Source organism: Harpegnathos saltator, unplaced genomic scaffold (genome assembly GCF_003227715.2).
Source record: "Harpegnathos saltator strain DR-91 unplaced genomic scaffold, Hsal_v8.6 scaffold37, whole genome shotgun sequence".
NCBI classification, from domain to species: Eukaryota; Metazoa; Arthropoda; class Insecta; order Hymenoptera; family Formicidae; genus Harpegnathos; species Harpegnathos saltator.
The window spans coordinates 302,565-320,785 of NW_020230172.1; the positions used below are offsets into that span (position 1 = coordinate 302,565).

Below are 18,221 nucleotides of genomic sequence, written 5' to 3' on the forward strand. Positions count from 1 at the left end.
CGGTAAGATCATGATCGATTATGATCTCGGTTTTTCACGTAGGAAGAAACCTACCACTCCATGTGAGTACGTGGATACAATCTCTCGCAAATATAGCACCTATAATTTTGGCCGAGTGCAACGTTCCCATTTTCCGCAGGGCCATTGCTGGGTGAATTTCGTTGCCCAGGTGCGGGCGCTTTCACAGTAGTAGTGCTGCGCTGCTTGTTCGCAGCGACCGTTGACTTGTTTAAGTCGTATGGCTTGAAGCGAATATCGCCACCAGCTGAATTAGCTGGAGATTTGGAGACAGCGGGTCGTGGTGAGGGACCTGCAGCATACGTGTTCACAACTTGTTCAGAAAGTGTCTCCTCGTAAGCACGAAATAAACTCTGAACAAACATTCCTTTAAGGGACCAAGAGACTGACCTTGCTGACGAAAATCTGTATTTTGCCCGGCTGGTTGGGCTTCGTGATTTTCTCCACCAAACACTTGCTGCTTCTGCGGGATAGCTTTATAACAAATGGAGCAAACTTGCACCATTCCCTGAGGACTAATAGGACTAGCTCCTTGTGGAGGTCTCAGATTACAAATAAAGGGGAAGTACGCCTCCTTCTCGGGATTAGCACAGCAATACATAAGTCTAATACTGGATGAAGGGTACTCGAGGGCGCAAGTGTAGCAGATAAACGTAGTTGTATCCGTCGCAGGTGCTTGTCGCTTGCGAAGCATATAGTTTCTCTCACCGTGTGGCGTTCCCCGCTGCTTGTACGTTTTCCATTGTAATAAAAGGTCATTCTGGCACGTTGAGCAGGCCTAAAAGTGCACACATAAAATGTTACATTCGACTTTACAGAGATGACAAATGGAACGATGCATGTCGGAAAGTATATAGTAGTGTAATCATAATAACGAAAACAACTTCATAGAGAAGAATTATATTCTTTTCGCGTCGAGAAGTACACACACCTGCACTCGACCAGCGCTGTCCATAGGTCGACTCCTACTTGGCCTGGGATGAAGCATCAATGACGGAAAGAACGGCGGAGGACTGGCAGAAGGATGCGGCAGGCTTGGCAGTGGCTTCGCTGCGATGTGACTGAGGGATCCTCTCTTGAACTCGTCCCCGCACACGTAACAGACTTCCGTGGCTGAGTTCTTGTCCGGCATCGACAGATCCAAGATGTCCGTGCCGACGCTGGACGACGATCCACCGCTATAAATAGCTGCAATGCAACGCGAGATGCAATCGGTTATGCGCTGCTGCGGTCATTGTCGAATCGAGATGTAGCGTAAAATCTCCGCGAATATAACAACTGGGCATAAAGCGGGCATCTCGCACGCCTTCGACATTATCATCGCGCTGCACGTGGCCCACTTAGAGCCTGCATTTTTTCGCAAGTTTATCGGCTGTGCTTACGAATACAGAGCGACAGGGAGTTTCGCAGTTGGTTCGACGCGAACAAAATGTTTTAATGGTTCCATTTTAAAGTGACGACCTGGTTATCCGCCGAGGGCACGCTGACTAATGAATATCAGATCGGGCGAATCGAAACTGTAAAGGTCACTGAAGCTCGACACTCGAACCGCGATGCGAGCGGGAGGAAAAGTCTGGAATCACCACTTAGATCGGACGTGCGCGTCAAGTGAATCGGACGGTCGGCTCGTTCTCTGCACCGACTTCCACCGTCTTATCTACAGAACTGTTAACCTTTACTTTCGAACGTTTACATTGGTGCACGAAAGGACTAAGGCCAGCGTAAATAGCGACCCGAATCGTATATTTACCGCGTACATATTCTGACGGGAGATAACTGGTAATAGCGGTGAAATATGGTTTTTACTCTTATCAGATAGCGCTTAGCGATTTCGCGTCGACTATTTCATCAGTGCGTACTGCGAACTTTCAGCATTAAACTATGGGTATTAGCATGCACATGTATATACAACAATTTTCTTTTTACAATTTTTATGAACTACTTTTCGCCGTCATCCTATCGTCTTCCAATTGTTCGTGTATTGAATATTCTTCGTGGCGATCCAAATACACATTGCTAAACTGAGAGCGTTGCTTTCTCTGTACAACGAACAGAACATTCTTTGATTCTCTTGAAATTACGAGTAAAGACGGTAGGTTGACCTCAGATAAAGATCCAATTAAACTCGCCGAGTCAATTTAATAATTAGAAGGATTCTGACGCATGGTTGTCCCCCGTCGTATTCTATGTACACATTTGTTCGAAGATCGACTAATGTTTATCGAAGTAATAACATCGTTATTTGCATAAATATGTCGTCAATAATCAAAAACAATTCATTACAGAAATGTCGAATTGTAAGAAAAAGAAAAAGGGGAAAAAAAAAAGAAATGAAAAAGGGGGAGAAGGAGAGTGGCTCTAAGAGAGAAGTGTGAACAGATATATTTTCCATTTTTCCAATCATTTTCTAGGATGAAATAATTTTTTTAAATTCATCGCGATATAGAAATTACTTTGTTCGAACAACGTACTGTACTTCATCGAAGAATCACAAAGAAGAATTTCTAACACAATTGTTAAAGCAGGTATTAAAAATATGGAACCTTGTGGTTGTGGTGGTAAGGTAGGTTGTGGTGCAGGTGAACTCCTAGGTGCGTGTCTCAAATCCAACGCTGCCTCATTGGATATTCTAGTGTCTTCAACGGGCTGTCGTGGGCTTTGCAACCTTTGGTGAGGTGAGTGCAATCTCTGGTGGGGAGATTCCATTGTGAGCCTCGCTTGTTCCAAGTGCCTATGCGTTTCCGCCGTGTTAGAATGCGGCCTCGGCAGTTCGACCGAATTCGACGGCGGTCTGGTTTGCTCGACTCTCGGCGAGGGTGAGTTCGGTGGTAATCGCGGGGAGATGCCGACCGGCCGGGCATCTTGTCTCATCTGCGGCGTTTGATCGTTCGTCAAACCCAGGATTTGCGCGGCGTATTCGCCCTGGAGTGCCATCTCGGCCCCCGTGAAAGGGCCGCCATCGCATCTCTTCAGCCAATAAATACGCTGACTGTGAGGCCTGGCATCTTGCTCGTAACTCTCCCACTGTTGCAGCAGCAGAGTGTAGCAGAGGCTGCACGCTTTGACAGCACCGCTTCTGACACCCTCGCCACGATAGCCGCTCGGCGGCTCGTGCGACTCGAGAAACGGGAAGTAGGGTTCGTTGGGCGCGCCACCCGGGCTTGGTTTCACTCGGAGCCAATACTGCTCGCTGTGGCCCACAGCGCCACAGACGAAGCAAATCCTAGCTCCTCCGCCGTCATCGGCGGACGGATTGGGCTGAGGATTTGCGAGTGATTGCCCTTCAAGTCCCGGCTCATTCTTCACATATAATTTACCCTCCATCATGTCAGGAAACCATTGGATCTTCTTAACGCCCTCTTATATCTTCGTGTTTGGCACGCATGCACGATCAGAAATCACAGTGACCGATGAAGCTTCTATTTCTTGCGCATATCTGAAAATGTACAACAATTCACAGATGAGTTACAGGCAATGTGCATACATATCTCGTTTAGGATCAGGTATAAAAGTCATGCTTGTTTATATTATTTATAGCAATGGATAACCAATACATACAACATATTTTTCCTTTTTACATATTTAATATTCAACAGCATACAATTGCAGCAGCAAGTATGCGCAGTACGTTTTGTATTTTTAAAGTTAGAGGCACTATAAACTGTACTTAAAAGCAATTAGGATACCTCATTGTATGCAAATGAGATTATTTGGGTGCAGCTGCGACCTCATTCTAAAGTAGATATGCAAAAATCACTCAATATTCCAATAACTTTCAAAGTTAAAATATAGATATTTACGTATATATATATATATATATATATATATATATATATATATATATATACATATATATACATACATGTACATATAAATATATATCAATCATTAACACATTTCAAATATATTAAATATTTCTTATTAGTAACATTACGATAGCTAAAAGTAGCTGCACTCTTTCAACTGTATATGTATATCACTCGACTTATAATCATATAGAACAAAGAGGAAAAGTACATTGTTATATAAATAATAAAACATATGTCAGTTACAATAGAAGCAATGTATATACGCTTGACAACTCATGGCATTTATTGCCGATGAGTAAAGACTAGAATATAGGAAGATTTCAAGATGAAATCTTGTAACCTTTAGTCTTGTAGTCTTACACGTATGGTGCCTCTAATTTAAATCATACAATTCACCGATAGGCATACTTGAGAGATAGACATAGACAGAGAAAGGGAGGATAAAGTGGTACTATGTACAAATATTTAAGCAGCTGACAGATGAAGAGAGTTTGTCAACAAGCAATAGGTTCATCCAAAAGGGTCACTCGACATCCCTCGAACATTTATAAATTCGTGACGGTATATCGGGGTGCTTATATCCGCGATGCTTTTAGCCCACCGTAGACATGTGGTATTTTTGGAGCATCGCTACATCGACGTTTACCGAGACCGACCAGAGATCAACTTTTCGGACATCGGTAAGCGAGTGCAAAGTTAGGTCTGTTTGGGGCAGAACATGACATTCGCACATTAGTAACATTAGGAGCGAGGAGCGGCGGACATCGGAATGCGGATGAAGCGCACAGATGCGAACATCTCCCTTCGATGACGACGACGGTCATCGGTCGTCGTCGAGATCGTCGGCTGTCAAGGGATCGCAGCTGACAAGGGAACAGAGCGCGACTCCACGTCGATGTTCGGCGTGAGCATCGGCGGAAACGTGTTCAACTGACGACGACGGACGTTCGGGCACAATGGTGGTGGCGTTCGTCGCAGATTACTCGGCCCACTAGAGAGTTACGTATTCGTCTTCTCGGGGGGATCGACGATCGCGCGGTAGAGACGCGCCCGCCGCAGCGCACGGAACGGCGTCGGGATTTATTTCGAAGGCGTATGCGGCAGCCGCCACGAGACTCGCCGGAAGAGGAGACGGCGAACGGGCGGCGCGGATAATCCCAGAAGCCCGTCGAGATATTGCGGCCGCTACACTCGAGCTGCTACCGAAATTACGCCGGGCCATGACACAAAAGCCATCGTCGCCACTGCCGCCGCCGCCAACGCTACCGCCGCCTCCGCCACCTCCGCCGCCGCCGCCGCTGCCGCAGCCGCAGCCGCCACCGCCACCGCCGCCGCCGTCGTCGTCGGCACACGCGCCGCACAGGCACGATCTCCGTTGCATTAAGACCGCAACTTAACACCGAGGAAATAACGACACTCACGTTCTCACAGTTCGGCAGGGCTGGCCACAACATCGCGCTGTTACTCGGTGCTGTTAGCTCGCTGCACTCGACGTTGGCAGCTGCTCTCGTGACTCGCGGCTCGCTCGGACAAAAGCTGGGCTCCCTTATCTCACGGGTCCTAGTGCCTGCCATACGTGCCCGAGCAGCGCACGGTGCCGTGGGGTGTCACCTTAATTGCCGCGCTGCCGGCCGCTCCGCTCATATTTACACCCTCCACCGGTCGTCCGACACCACCCGAACACGTATTTCACTGTCGCGCGACTGCGAGGTACGACGGAATCGTTACGGGCGACTACGAAAAATACATTTTCCGATGGCACAACACCCACGACTTCGCCTCACTTAACCGCCATGTTGCAAAATCGCGATCCGCGATCCCATCATGCCACGCAGCTTCGTCATATGACAGCGCCGTTGCATCGGCCAATAGCGGCGAGCGACGCATGCGCAGCGCATGCACTTGCAGCTCAACTGCCGCCAATCCGGAGCTCGCGCTGCGTTCGAATTCCGTCGTTCCTCGCGGAGGAGAAATTCGTCAGAGACTCGGGACAACGACGCAGGATATTTTGCGGGTTCGCTGCTCGGCTCCCGGGAGAGATCGTGTTTGCCTCGTGTTCACGTAAATCTCCTTTCGTAAATACGTAAGAATCGCTTCTTGCATTACTGTTTCGTTTACATACGAGATGAGAAACATTGGGTTGTAAGATGGGAGGTTGATGGATCGAGTTGATTAGAATTGCACTCGATTGCATTGCACCCGTGCGATTATTGATGGCCAATTTTGCTACGCTAAATTTCTCGACAACAATTTGTCGATCGCTTTTGACCACGTCGGCTGACTAACAGACATGTAGGTAGATTGTCACAGATTGTTACAGATCGCTATAAATCGACAAATCGTTCGTCAAGAATGTAAATAAAATATAAATAATGAAAGTCGGCCATGATGCATATTTGTATCTGAATATAAGTTGAAAATTTTGGAAAGATGACGTAATTTGGCTATCTTTATATTCGCGATACGCGTATTGTATAAAACGTACGATTAGATAAAGCAGAACCAGCTTTATATGAATCATAAAATATGCGAGTATATTACAGTGATAAGTTAAATATATAAATGCTATGAAAATAAAGTTTTCATTTACTATCATTAGTCATTCGTCTTGCTATATTTATTTATGAGCATTGCGAATTTTTAAATTTGGTTAATATCGTGAAAAGATTAATTTCGCTGTTTCATAAGAATATTATTGAACACTGAATGTTGATTTTCCTAAAAAAAAAAAATTTTTTTTTAAATAAAAAATAAGAAGTTATGATAAATACTTTATCATAATATGTCCACATACTCGAATTATTGAATCACTCTCATGAATATTACTCTATCAATTAATCAATTAACTGTTTAACATACGATTCAATTTTCAACAATCACGATGTAAGTGATTTTTTGCAGATACAGCAATATGGACATGGAACAAACTGTCGAAGAAGGAATTTCGTGTACAGCTTCCTTTACGTGCAACACGTAAGTACGAAAAAGTAGTTTGCTATAGTATTTCGCGAAACCGCTTTCTATAAACACGCCAACCGGTTGTTTCACCGTATCATGCTAATTTTTGCACTGACATGCAATATATGCTGAACCGAGGAAATAGAACGCGCGTGCGAGAAACGTGTATGACGAACGCGTTTCTTATGAAATCTTAGGATGTTTCGTAATAAAGCAAAATATTATCTGTAAAATGGATGAACGAACGACTTCGGGATACAGGCAATTTCTACGATTATTGCAGCAAGCATACGTAGGTCGTTATATGTAGGGTTTGTTTAAATAAAGAATAATCGGTCTTTGATTCGTTTCACAGTATTTAATCAACAGGTCGGGACATCGTATTGAACGCTAAAATTCATATCTTATTAAGTTGTGGTATATTTTCATATGTACGCGTACTCTTATACCATGTCTCTCGGGGGGGGGGGGGAAGGAGGTTCCTGATATTAATACTAAAAAATAATTGAAAATACTTTAAAAATACTCTTTGCAAATGATAACTTTTAGAAATACACTCTCTCTTCGATCACTCTGTTTCTACCATACAGTTCTATCAGCTACAATATTTTGAATTTTTTCTTATATGTTTTATACAGAGATTTTTAATCACAAGAAATTATTATTCGCAATGTAATAAGTGTTATTGTTGTTGTCATTATTAAATAATCTTATAGCTATTGACACGCACGGTAGGTAGTGTGGTACAAAGTTTTGTGTTTCACACTCGCGACTGCAGACCATCTATTTTGTGAAAAACGTGCCGGGGTTACAATCATTTTCGAAAATAATTATCGCTGTCCGAATATCGCACGTGATAGATCGTTTTACACCATGGATATATTTCATTTTATATCTGACAGAAATGGTTATTCTTTCTAACAGAAGTGGTCTATTGTAGCGTTGCATCGAGTCGTGTTTGCATAATTTAAACTTAATATTCTTCCTATACGTATATTAATCTTCGCATTAACATCTAAGAAATGTAAATCACTCAAATTGATATTCTCGCAAAAACAGTGTAACCTCGCTATCGTGCCGATGATATAGCGTATCTAGAGATGCTATCAAATGTCTTACCGTATAGAATACTAAACCAGCATTCGAGCAGAGAGGAGGTTACACTGTAGCTCAAGAGGAGTCTTAAAAAGGCATTAAACATATTGGCATGTAAATACGCTCTCTTCTTATAAATAATTGTAAACTAAGTCTGGTTTGCATTGATGAATGACTATAACGATTATCATATCATTTTCTCACTCTCTGTACATGTATCTTTTTTCATTCTCGCTCTTTCTCTCTCTCTCTCTCTCTCTCTCTTTCATCCTCATTTTCATTGCGCATACGAAGTTCGTAGAATGCTGCTATTGGCGAGTTAGAAATAATTCATTAGAAGCTATCTTTCCACGCTGCTAACGTCAGACTCTGTTACTGACCGAGAACAGGAAGCAAGGTCAATATTTTCAATTTTAGCAGGTTTAGGGCCAGAGCACAGACTTTTGCATAACACATAATACATAACACATAAGAGAATAAACCAATTAGTTTTCTTCATTTCCCTCCTCAGGACAGAAATAAAGAACTCTGATTGGTTGATTCTCTTATGCGTTGTGTATTATGCGTTATGCAGAAGTCTGTGCTCCTGGCCCTTATTTTTTATCCAGAAATCGCCCAGCTTCGTACTTGTCTGGTCACATAGTGTCATTAACTTTTTTTTTTATTTTGAGAATTTATCTTTTCGGTGCAAAGCGCAAACAATTAAGTCGCTTTACTTTTATTATGCCTTAAAGGATGACGTACACACGTAGTATGTTAAGTCAGATTTGACATTTGGCGAACTCGTGACTTTTACTCTTGACCCTACTGCGGGTTATCTCGTTTCTTATGTACATTTATAAACAGATATTACGGTAATGAAGTTTCCTCTTCGCCGTAGGATGCTTCAACAAAAAAAGTAGAATGTAACTCACAGGAAATCGTGCTAACAATTCTGCAGTGATTACGTGTATTAATTTCTACTTGTTTCATTATAATGATAAAAATAGATCCATAATATACATATAAATGTGATGCCCACATTGTGTCGCTCATATTATTACAATCTACAGATTTAATCAAACGTCATTAGTGTATTCAGTACTCTAGACGTATTTTTTTTTATGTGTTGCTCTTTGTTTTTTTAAACGTCGCGATTAAAGTAAATATCGACACTTACTACATCAGATTCAGATCCTGTTTTATTGAAACATCCATTTAGAAGCGACTTTATGTAGTAGCAGTTATTTTGTAAACGATGTCACATATGCGTAATGAATAACGTATATTGTATTAAAAATATGCCGAGTTACTAATTTCGATAAAAGTCTCGACCCACGTAACTTGGGAGTGTATCTAGATCAAAGTAAATATATGCAAAAAAAGGCGTACGATCTATCTAAGAGGAACAAAAGCATTGAAAAAGATCATGAAATAACAAGAAAAGTATTGGTCCAATCATCAGTTAAAAATAAAAATCCACATACAAATTTGCCTCGCCGAATCTTGTCGTAATATAAATTATATCTTTTTTATTTTTCACACACGTTGGCAGCACTGTTTCTTGTAGATCCATGCTGCTAATAGCACTTTTCGGCCGTTCAATTAAAGGGACTATTTTTAACATCATTATGAATATGTAGACGACGTTGTTCATTCACGATTTCGTCATTGAATTTATCTACGACATCCTTGTTTCTCTCTTGTATCTTTTCAATAATATCATCTTTAATCACAGTACCATCAAATATATCGTTTTTCAATTTTAACATATTCAGACCGTTCACCCTGTTCGTTAATTATTAAAACGACATGCTTAAAAAACTACTACTGTATAACATATTTCTTTGGTCGGAAAACCAAGCGAACTTCTCTTATTCATAATTTTATTGATCTCTGCTGGAGCGATGTTAAAATACGCCGTGCAAAATCATGTTTCGCAATAACTTGAAATCCTGTCTATGCGCAGGCGCAATAATGTCAAGTTACAAGCGTATGTTTAACCATCTCGCTGATATCGAATAAAACTTTGTCTGCAACAATCGAGAGAGTAAGCATTGTATCGATATATCGCGTATCACTGAATCACTCTCCACAAATTAAATATTGGCAGGTGAGAAACTAAAGCACAAGATAAAAACAAGTAAAGTAATACGGAATAATATCAAAGTACGCGAATGCATGTGGAGAGCTGCGCGACTGAAATTGAAATTGTTATTATTATGCGAAATTGAAAGATCTCGACACGCTCGGTCCGCTCTTGGCGGGGAGATAGAAAAATTGCTGCTTCATTGCCAATGTACTTCAATATGCCCTTCCTGCGCGACAAGTAACAATCCTGAAGAATCTCTCGAACGCGCTCAGTCTGCGCCTAACGCGACGTTCTCAAATATTATTATTCACCGGCGTCTCGCCGCCCAAAATGCGCTCCTTTATTTGTTCAGCCAGCGGCCTGCTAAATACGGGCTCGATTGTTTCCGACGATAGCTTAGGATTGTGCTTGTCAATATGCGTCAGTTCAATCGGGAGGTATATCGTCCGGCAATAGTCGATGTTGGCCCGACATAATGGGCAACGCTCGCAGCGACGAGCGCAGTCCAAACAGGCCACGGCGTGTCCGCAGGGAAACAAGGCGGTGTCCAAGCTTCGATCCATGCAGATCCGGCAGAGCATCGCGTCCAGCAATCTCGCCAGGCATTCCCGCGATTCCTGAAATGCAACGCGAAACGCATTGTTAGTTACGGTGGATCGTTCGTGTCGCGAGATATCGGCTACATGACTCCGGCAGGACGAAAAGATCCGCCGCTCTGTCGTACGGCGGATAAATTCACCGCTTATCTCTCTCACCTTGCACTTGGGGTTCTCGCATTCGCCGCAGGCGTGCCTATCCAGGATCTCGTTCTCCTCAGGCAGCACTATAGTCGCCGCCTCGCAATAGAGCGCACGTCGCGCATTGTCGTAGACCTCCCTGCAGGTCCTGCGTATGTCGAACACGTACTTCTTTCCCAATGTCGAGTCTTCGTTGAAGATGGAAATTATTGTCCCCTAAGGAGAGAGAGAGAGAGAGACAGAGAGAGAGAGAGAGAGAGAGAGAGAGAAAGAGAGAGAGGAAGCAATGATGTTTATCGGTTTATCGATTTATCGGGCATCGCGCTTTGCGCCTGACGGCAATAAAGAACTAAATATAATCTCGATGTGCAATGCGATGTAGTTCTTCCACAAACGCGATTTCGTGCACGGCGACGCCGCCGTGTCGATCTCTTGTATATTCACGCAACGCGATGAAAACTAGATTTATCCCAGATACCTTTAAATCGCGGATAAACTGCGCGGTGACTGCGCTTCTGACCGTCTCACAACTGTAAAACGCATGTTTCTCAGTGATCGCCCTATAAAGTCCGCTGGCGGACTGACTCGAGTCTAATTTAAAGTCCAACGATGTCTCCTCGCCGTCGAGCGAGAGGTAAACCAGATGGAACATCCGCCGTTGTGACGTCGCACTTTGTATAGCCGTATACGGTATGCTGTAACGCAATACATAATACATCGTATAATAAACTGCAGCACCGCACCGGCTAGAGTTAAACCGAAATTTTAAGGCTAATTTTCTGTTACATAATGGATGAGGCGAAGGCTTGGGAAAGCCTATGATCTCATAGCGCATAAACATCGCGACGATTATTGACGAGCAACTACTTTGCCATTTGATTTCACGCGCGAACAACGGACCAGTGACTCGAACTTTAGTCACGGGTAATCTCTGCTGAACGATCGTTCCGACGAACGGTACACAGCGCGCCGGCCGGAGCCGGCAGCTGGCACGTGCCGTCGCCTATCGTCAACCAGCGACATCAAATCGGTCTGTAGTCTCGCGTTGATAAGTGCGAAGTCTCGCAACGCGATATTGATTAAAATTATTAGTCAGTGCGTAAATATGCTCGCGCTTAACGACATGTTTGTTCTTTCATTTAAGACGTATGCTGCTTCTGCTCGAGTCCGTTGAGAATGCAGCTCGGTAAGATACATAACGAGAACTTTGAAATATCAAAAATACAGTTGTACTTAAAAATTAAAAAAATAAAAAAAAAAACTTTCAGGCGTATATCAGGCTGAAGGAATCCGCGCGTCTTTCGATATAAGTGCAAATTGTATTTTGCTTAGACTTGCAATTTATGCGTGCATCCATGCGATAATTACTTTTGTGTCTCTTCATCTTGGCTGCGGTAGACCGTGATTCCATGTGGACCGACGCCGATCATAGACACTCCGTTGTATTGTCCGATTTTACTGTGAAACATTTCCTGGCCAAAAGTGTCGAGGTTTGATATTTCTTTCAAAAGCCAGTATTCCGCGGTCGTCGTTTTCATTCCCTGAAATTTGTTTATACATTCCTCTTTATAAATTCTTCCTGAAATTTTTTCATACTTCAATCCTTGTTAATTGTACACTAGCTGTTCGCGTGATATTTTCACCACAATCGTATTTGCGATAGAATAATAAACGCAGAAAGATTCGTTGTAAATTTACTCCGAAAAATACGCTCTAGCTAGTAGTAAAAAACTACCCACGATATCTCGCGTATTTTCATGCAAAAGAATTTTCGAGTGAAATAAAGATATCGAAATGAAAAATTTTCGAGAAAGTAGAGCGATGATGCCTGACCTCGCGATCAATCTCAGATCGCGAGGATGTACAACGCGCGAAAGTATAGCAATTATTTTTCGCCAAGCGCCACGAACCTTGATTTCCTTGTGTTGCTGAATTATCCGGAGTAGAAAGTCTTGAGGTTTCGGCTCGCACGGCTCCGCGGGTTGTATGTGACAACACTGAGAGTAAAGTGCATGCGGCGGTGATAGCGCATCGTAATCGCCAGCATCAGCCTGCGCTATCAGAGCGACCAAACGGGCTACGGATCCCCAATCCGGGACTTTCAGCCTACCCTCGACCAGTTCGAGGCGGGAGTGCAAGTAGAACTGATGCCTGCAACCAGGTGGAGAGGGAAAGCGAGATGAGTACTCGACATATTCACAAGGAGTTATTAATTGCAATTAGTTCAATTCCGCGGTAGGTGAATACAATGTGGGCCAGCCGCGCTAATATACGATACTCGGGCTAAAGTAAGATTGATTACCTCCGTTCTCGAAGCGCATTGTTTTAGTGCCTTCCACCCCAAGCGAGTTGAATAATACAGTAACACAATAACGGAGAAATGATTAACGATTGAGGTGCGTTCCCAACGGCGAAAAGTATGCTCGTAATTTCGCCATAGCGGGCGTTTAGCCGCCGAGAGACATTAGCTCGTCTGTGCGTGACGTGAATTTTATAAATCGCTCCTCTCTAGAAACACACCCACACACACACATATACATACACTCCATTCACGGCGTGTACTTATATTTTCTCGGTTTCGGTTTTCAGCGTCTCGACTTGGTAAGTAGGTTACTCTTGTAAAGAAAGAGTCCCAGCGTACACGGTGCGTCCGGCGAATTTCTCTACCCGACTTCTATCCTATAGCGACAACTTAAATAATTCATACGTCATTCCAGCGTCTCTCGATTTTCCGTTTACGTGTATATTGGAAGAATACCGAGTATGTGATCAAGAAAGCTTTTCGAGATACCTCCGAGTTCCTTTCGCATATTCCTGAATATCCTTCAGATGCACAATAGGTACATATCATGATAAACATGTCGTCGGAGGGATGGAATTACGCGTCGAGGAGGTGAATGTTCGGTTCGGGAAGCGTCAGCGTACAGCAGCGGGGAATCTGCATTAGAATATACCATGCAGCATCATTTTTCACGATTTTGCGCAACCGCTCGCCGCTCTCGTTTTCTCCCTTTTAACACCCCTCGGCGACGTTGCGTCGCGGATATAATTGATAATCGGAGCATCGGGAGACTCGCGCGCATACACACACTCGCAACGTATAATTTATATAGCACAATGGCAAAACAATTTATCGTTTTTTTATTCACGTGGCCAACAAAAATCCACCTTCGAGTCGCGTATTGAGCATAAATTATCGTCGCGGCATTAAATCCCGCCGGCATTAGCGAGCGCGTTATATCCGCCGGATATAGAACGATAAAAAATGACGAGAGACATATCCCCGAAGCGTTGCGAGCAGTTAACTCGCAACGCTCTTGACGGAGGATTTCAATTTCAATCGAGAGCAAATTGGATCGGGACGACCGATGAACGAGTCAGATACGAGAGTTGATACCGATCGCTTTTAAAGAAATATCGATCTCTTCTCGGCGAAGATTTCCCGAACGTCGTCGCCACTACCCATCGAAATATTGCTTGCGCGTTATCTTTCTCTCGCTTCTCTTTCTTTTTTTATTTCCTCCTACGGGACGGCACACATTCCCCTCCGGAAACCCTCCGACCACGAGAGATATTTCTCCTCCTCCTCTCGGGGAATTATCAGGAAAATGTCGAGGAGAGATCAGCGGCGGAGAAATCGCGTTGGACAAAGTGTCGGACAATTACGGTGTAAAAAATTGGAACGCGGTCGTAATTTCGTGTAATCTGCGTCCGAGCGAGCGACCCCGCGGCCCACCGACTTCATCACTGTCGGCTCCTAGATGCGTTTCTTCGGGAAAACACCGCGCAGAATTCTAAGTAAATTAAACGATTTTCCCCGCCATAAAGTTCCGGGCCCGGTGTTACACGCGCGCCTAGGACAAGAGAGAGACGTTATTTACCGCGGCTCGTTTCCCCGCGACGGGGAAACGACACGCCGTTCTCGACGCGCGGACAATCTTGCCGCTCTCCCCCCCCCTTCTCTCTCCCTCTTGCCGGCCGAACTTACCACTGTCGGCCACGAACTTCGACGAAATCCACGACCCACACGGCCGGGAAACGCCGGGGGCCCAATGACATTTGTCACCGTACGAGAGATATTGGTTCTGCCCGAACTTCCCGAAGTGTGGCAAGTCGCGAGAACACGGCGGAACTCCTTGCTTCGGCGGACTCGCCCCGTTAACAATCGCGCGTGACGAAAGTCGCGCGTACGAGCGACCGGAGGTCCGAATTCTTTCACTCGCAAAGTTTCTCACGGAGAGACAAAGGCCATGCGCTGCTTTCTCCGCGAATGGAGATCATATTTAACTCTTGACCGAGCTGTCCGACGGACCAGGCGAGTCGTTTTATCTCGCTCTTGATTATTCGTGGACGTATCAGCATAATCATATCTTGCAGTTGCGAGTTGCGCTATCGCGTGCGAGTAGTTAGACAGAACCACTTTGCTCCTCTTGTCTCTTTGCTCTGTTTGCTCTGTTAACACAGTCCAAGTAATATTGAATTTAACGTTCCCTGTTCCTGCGCGCGTTCGTGCCGGACTGTGCCGCTGTTGTGTGTTCTCCTATTTATCGAGCAACTGGACGTTGAGCAGTCGATTCCACCGACATAGTGATTCGCTTCCTCGTTAAAAAGAATAGACCAGAAGACCTCTCGCTATCTTGCATAAATAAAAACTGCGAGCGAGAGCCGGGGAAAAAAGGGACGCATTGAGTTATGTATGACGGACTTTTGCGGGCTGCGGCTGCGACGAAAAGATCCGACTAAATGGGAGCAGGTCGCGAGTGCTTTCAGGAAGCTCTGCCTCGACCAGCCTTAAATGTTGGAGGAGAACTTCCGGTAGGGGATATAATTCGAAACTATTATCAAGTACTCTCGAGACAAGACACACGCTCAGCACGAGAATGGAAATGCGCGCGTCTGTCGCCGCCGGCTTCCCGCGTGTTTAGTCGCGATTGAAATATTTATCGGACCGCATGCTAAACGTCGTTCGTGCGCGGATACGTCATACCGCGCAGTGTTTGACAAATATAAACGCGTCGCATGGAAGGGATATTTGGATTAGTACGAGTCAACTGCAGTAATATTAACAACATGCTCGTGCAGAGTAAGGTCCGGGATATGGTAACGTATATATCATTTATGACGTGTACACAGCACTTTCCCATACATAATTCAGAAATGGAAACAGGGTCGATCCTTATTCCGCCAAGTTCCAAATAGGGCGTTTCGCTCGATTGATTGTGCGCAACGGCTACTTATAAGTCAGTCGCACCGAGAACCAACACGTCGGCAACTCGCGTACTCGTGTACTCGCGCTTGCAAGTGCTCCGCGAAATTCGAGGAAAGCCAATTTCCCCAAACCAATCCGAGACACCATGCGCGCGCGCGCGCGCGCGCAACACCCTTTGCCGAATCTAATTCCTCATCGGCACCGTCAATACGATTAAAGGCTTCCAGCAGACAATGTCCCGAGGAAGAATAGACCGAACAAAAGCCGGCGAATGAATAAAAGAGTCACGGAGCGCGTATACAAGCAGTTCACACTTCGCGAGCGCGCATTCGCGTGTTTGTGAGATCTCGACGGCATTCATAAACATTATGCGCATAATTGTAACGATGTGCATCGCGGACGTAAGTGGCGAGCAGCCTGCCCACAGGGTGTGAAAATTTGAACCGACGTTCGCGCGCGCTCGTTCGGACGAGGTCGCAGAAAGCTCGTCCGACTTTCAGCTGCGTCCACAATATTTCCGAGTAAATAATTCAGAGGTTATTTCCAGCGGCCCGGGTAATTTTAAGTGGCCACTGCGACAGAGAGAGAGAGAGAGAGAGAGAGAGAGAGAGAGAGAGAGAGAGAGAGAGAGAGAGAGAGAGAGAGAGACCTCCTTTTCCTCTCTCCCTCCTCCCTCTCTCGTCGTCCTGCGGCCTCGTCCTCGTGACGCCGGGACAGTTGCGAATTAGCTGGCGGTGGCGGTTAAGTTTCTTAGGGGAACGAGCGAGAGAGGCAATTCGTTGGCCGCGGCGAATCAGCGAACGGATTAGCATTTTGCATGTAGCCTTGCCGGCGGTGTCACCGCGGCGACATTAGCCAGCCACATTGTAAATGAGTCAACACTGAATCCGACAAGCCGTGAATTTCAAAAGGGCGTACGTCCGCGGTCGTTCAGATTTCTCCCTGTCGCACGAGATGGCGAAGGGGAGGGCCAAAGAGGATCGGCTTTGCCGCGGTTGCGAGAAGAGGGCTTTCAAAGTGACCGCGAGAGGTGATCCTCGCGATACGCTCCAAATTAGGTTTCATAATTCCGAAGCAAGAAAGGGGGACACTGTAGAGTGCACACGTGTGCGGTACGGTTAACCGTCACGTTCATAATATATGCGCGAATTACAAAGTTTCCCAGCCGCTCTCGTCGAGAGCTGAGTAGTTAACCGATGATTAAACATTAAGTCGATTGGTTAAACTAGCCAACTGAGCTAACTGATTACTATTAAATTGCCCTCCATCTTCTGGGCGTACATCGCGTGTAACGCGACGTTCATCACCGCGCCGCGCTTCTCGAGATACGCTCGAAGAAGAAGGGGTAGAGCGATAAAACGTACGATGCAAAATGTTGTTCGTGTCATCGTGCGCTAACGTTGTTCGTTAAATAACGCGTGCGCTATATTTTCATCGACCGAGCTTGTGTGGTTCGCATCAAGACAGATAAGATGAAGTTTTTGACAGGAGGTTAAAGTCGCTTTGCGCTTGTGATGTACCTTGCTGTATATTTTGCTTGTCGCACAGTCTGTACTCTTTATTCAGCCTTCCAACGCGCTTAATATACCGCGCGACAGAAAGACAAAGCCGCGATAATGGGGCGTAAAAAAGGGGGAGGGGAAAAAACACGACGCGACAACAACGCAATTTTACTTGCGGCGTTGAAACGCAAATGCCGCCGGGTCGCAGTTTCCTTCCCCTCCTCAAACAGCTGACAAGCCGCATTTAAATCATTTTCAGATAAAAACATCGAAAAGAAAACACACGAGGCGAGCAATCGATTTTCTCTCTTCGATAAATTCGCGGCTTAACGTCGCGTAAAAGCTCTTTCTTAACGCGGTCAAATTTTTTTGTTCCCCGCCATTTACTTTAATGTTTCCTGCTCGCTTCTCTTTTTTTCTTTTTTGCGCAAACAATCGTAAAAGCGGCTTAGAAACAAAAATGACCGCGACGTTCAGGAATGTCTTCGCGCCGTCCATTAGCGGCTTGGCCGAGAGTGGCTCGCGACTGTTCCAATTATGCACACACTCTTCTACAACGGCAACGCACCCGACGCGCGCGATCGCACACCATCACGTCCTCGAATGTATTTATTCTAGTCTGTACCCGCTGCTGCACAATGCTTTAATTGTACCGTGCGGCCTTGCCAGCGATTTTCAGGCACGCCCGCCGCAGCGACCACGTACGGTTTTGTATCTAATCGGACCGTGCATAATTAATTATTCGCCGAGTCGTAATTAACGAGAGAGGCCCTCGGAGCGATTCGCAATCGCTTTCGGTTTCCCGGCGGCGCGTCTCTTCCT

The 18,221-nt window shown here is 45.1% G+C and overlaps 2 protein-coding genes across 4 annotated transcripts in view; both read right to left on the reverse strand.

Moving 5' to 3' along the window:
- Positions 1-5,808, reverse strand: part of px (MAP7 domain-containing protein plexus) — a 94,637-nt gene extending 88,829 nt beyond the window's left edge. The window contains exons 1-6 of one of the 3 annotated variants that reach the window (XM_025300476.1): positions 5,249-5,806; positions 2,562-3,454; positions 950-1,206; positions 727-796; positions 409-492; positions 55-310 (exon numbers count right to left, since the gene is read on the reverse strand). In XM_025300476.1, the coding sequence (XP_025156261.1) occupies positions 55-310; positions 409-492; positions 727-796; positions 950-1,206; positions 2,562-3,345 (1,451 nt within the window). In that variant the 5' untranslated portion in view covers positions 3,346-3,454; positions 5,249-5,806. Of the gene's footprint in view, positions 1-54; positions 311-408; positions 797-949; positions 1,207-2,561; positions 3,455-5,248 lie in introns of those variants that run through there. The other 2 variants (XM_011150404.3, XM_025300477.1) reach the window with 2 other exon arrangements.
- A 3,190-nt stretch (positions 5,809-8,998) lies between these two features.
- Positions 8,999-18,221, reverse strand: part of dnr1 (E3 ubiquitin-protein ligase defense repressor 1) — a 178,639-nt gene continuing 169,416 nt past the window's right edge. The window contains exons 3-7 of the mRNA XM_011150403.3: positions 12,599-12,839; positions 12,057-12,229; positions 11,167-11,383; positions 10,707-10,904; positions 8,999-10,568 (exon numbers count right to left, since the gene is read on the reverse strand). Of these exons, the coding sequence (XP_011148705.1) occupies positions 10,245-10,568; positions 10,707-10,904; positions 11,167-11,383; positions 12,057-12,229; positions 12,599-12,839 (1,153 nt within the window). The 3' untranslated portion in view covers positions 8,999-10,244. The remainder of the gene's footprint in view (positions 10,569-10,706; positions 10,905-11,166; positions 11,384-12,056; positions 12,230-12,598; positions 12,840-18,221) is intronic.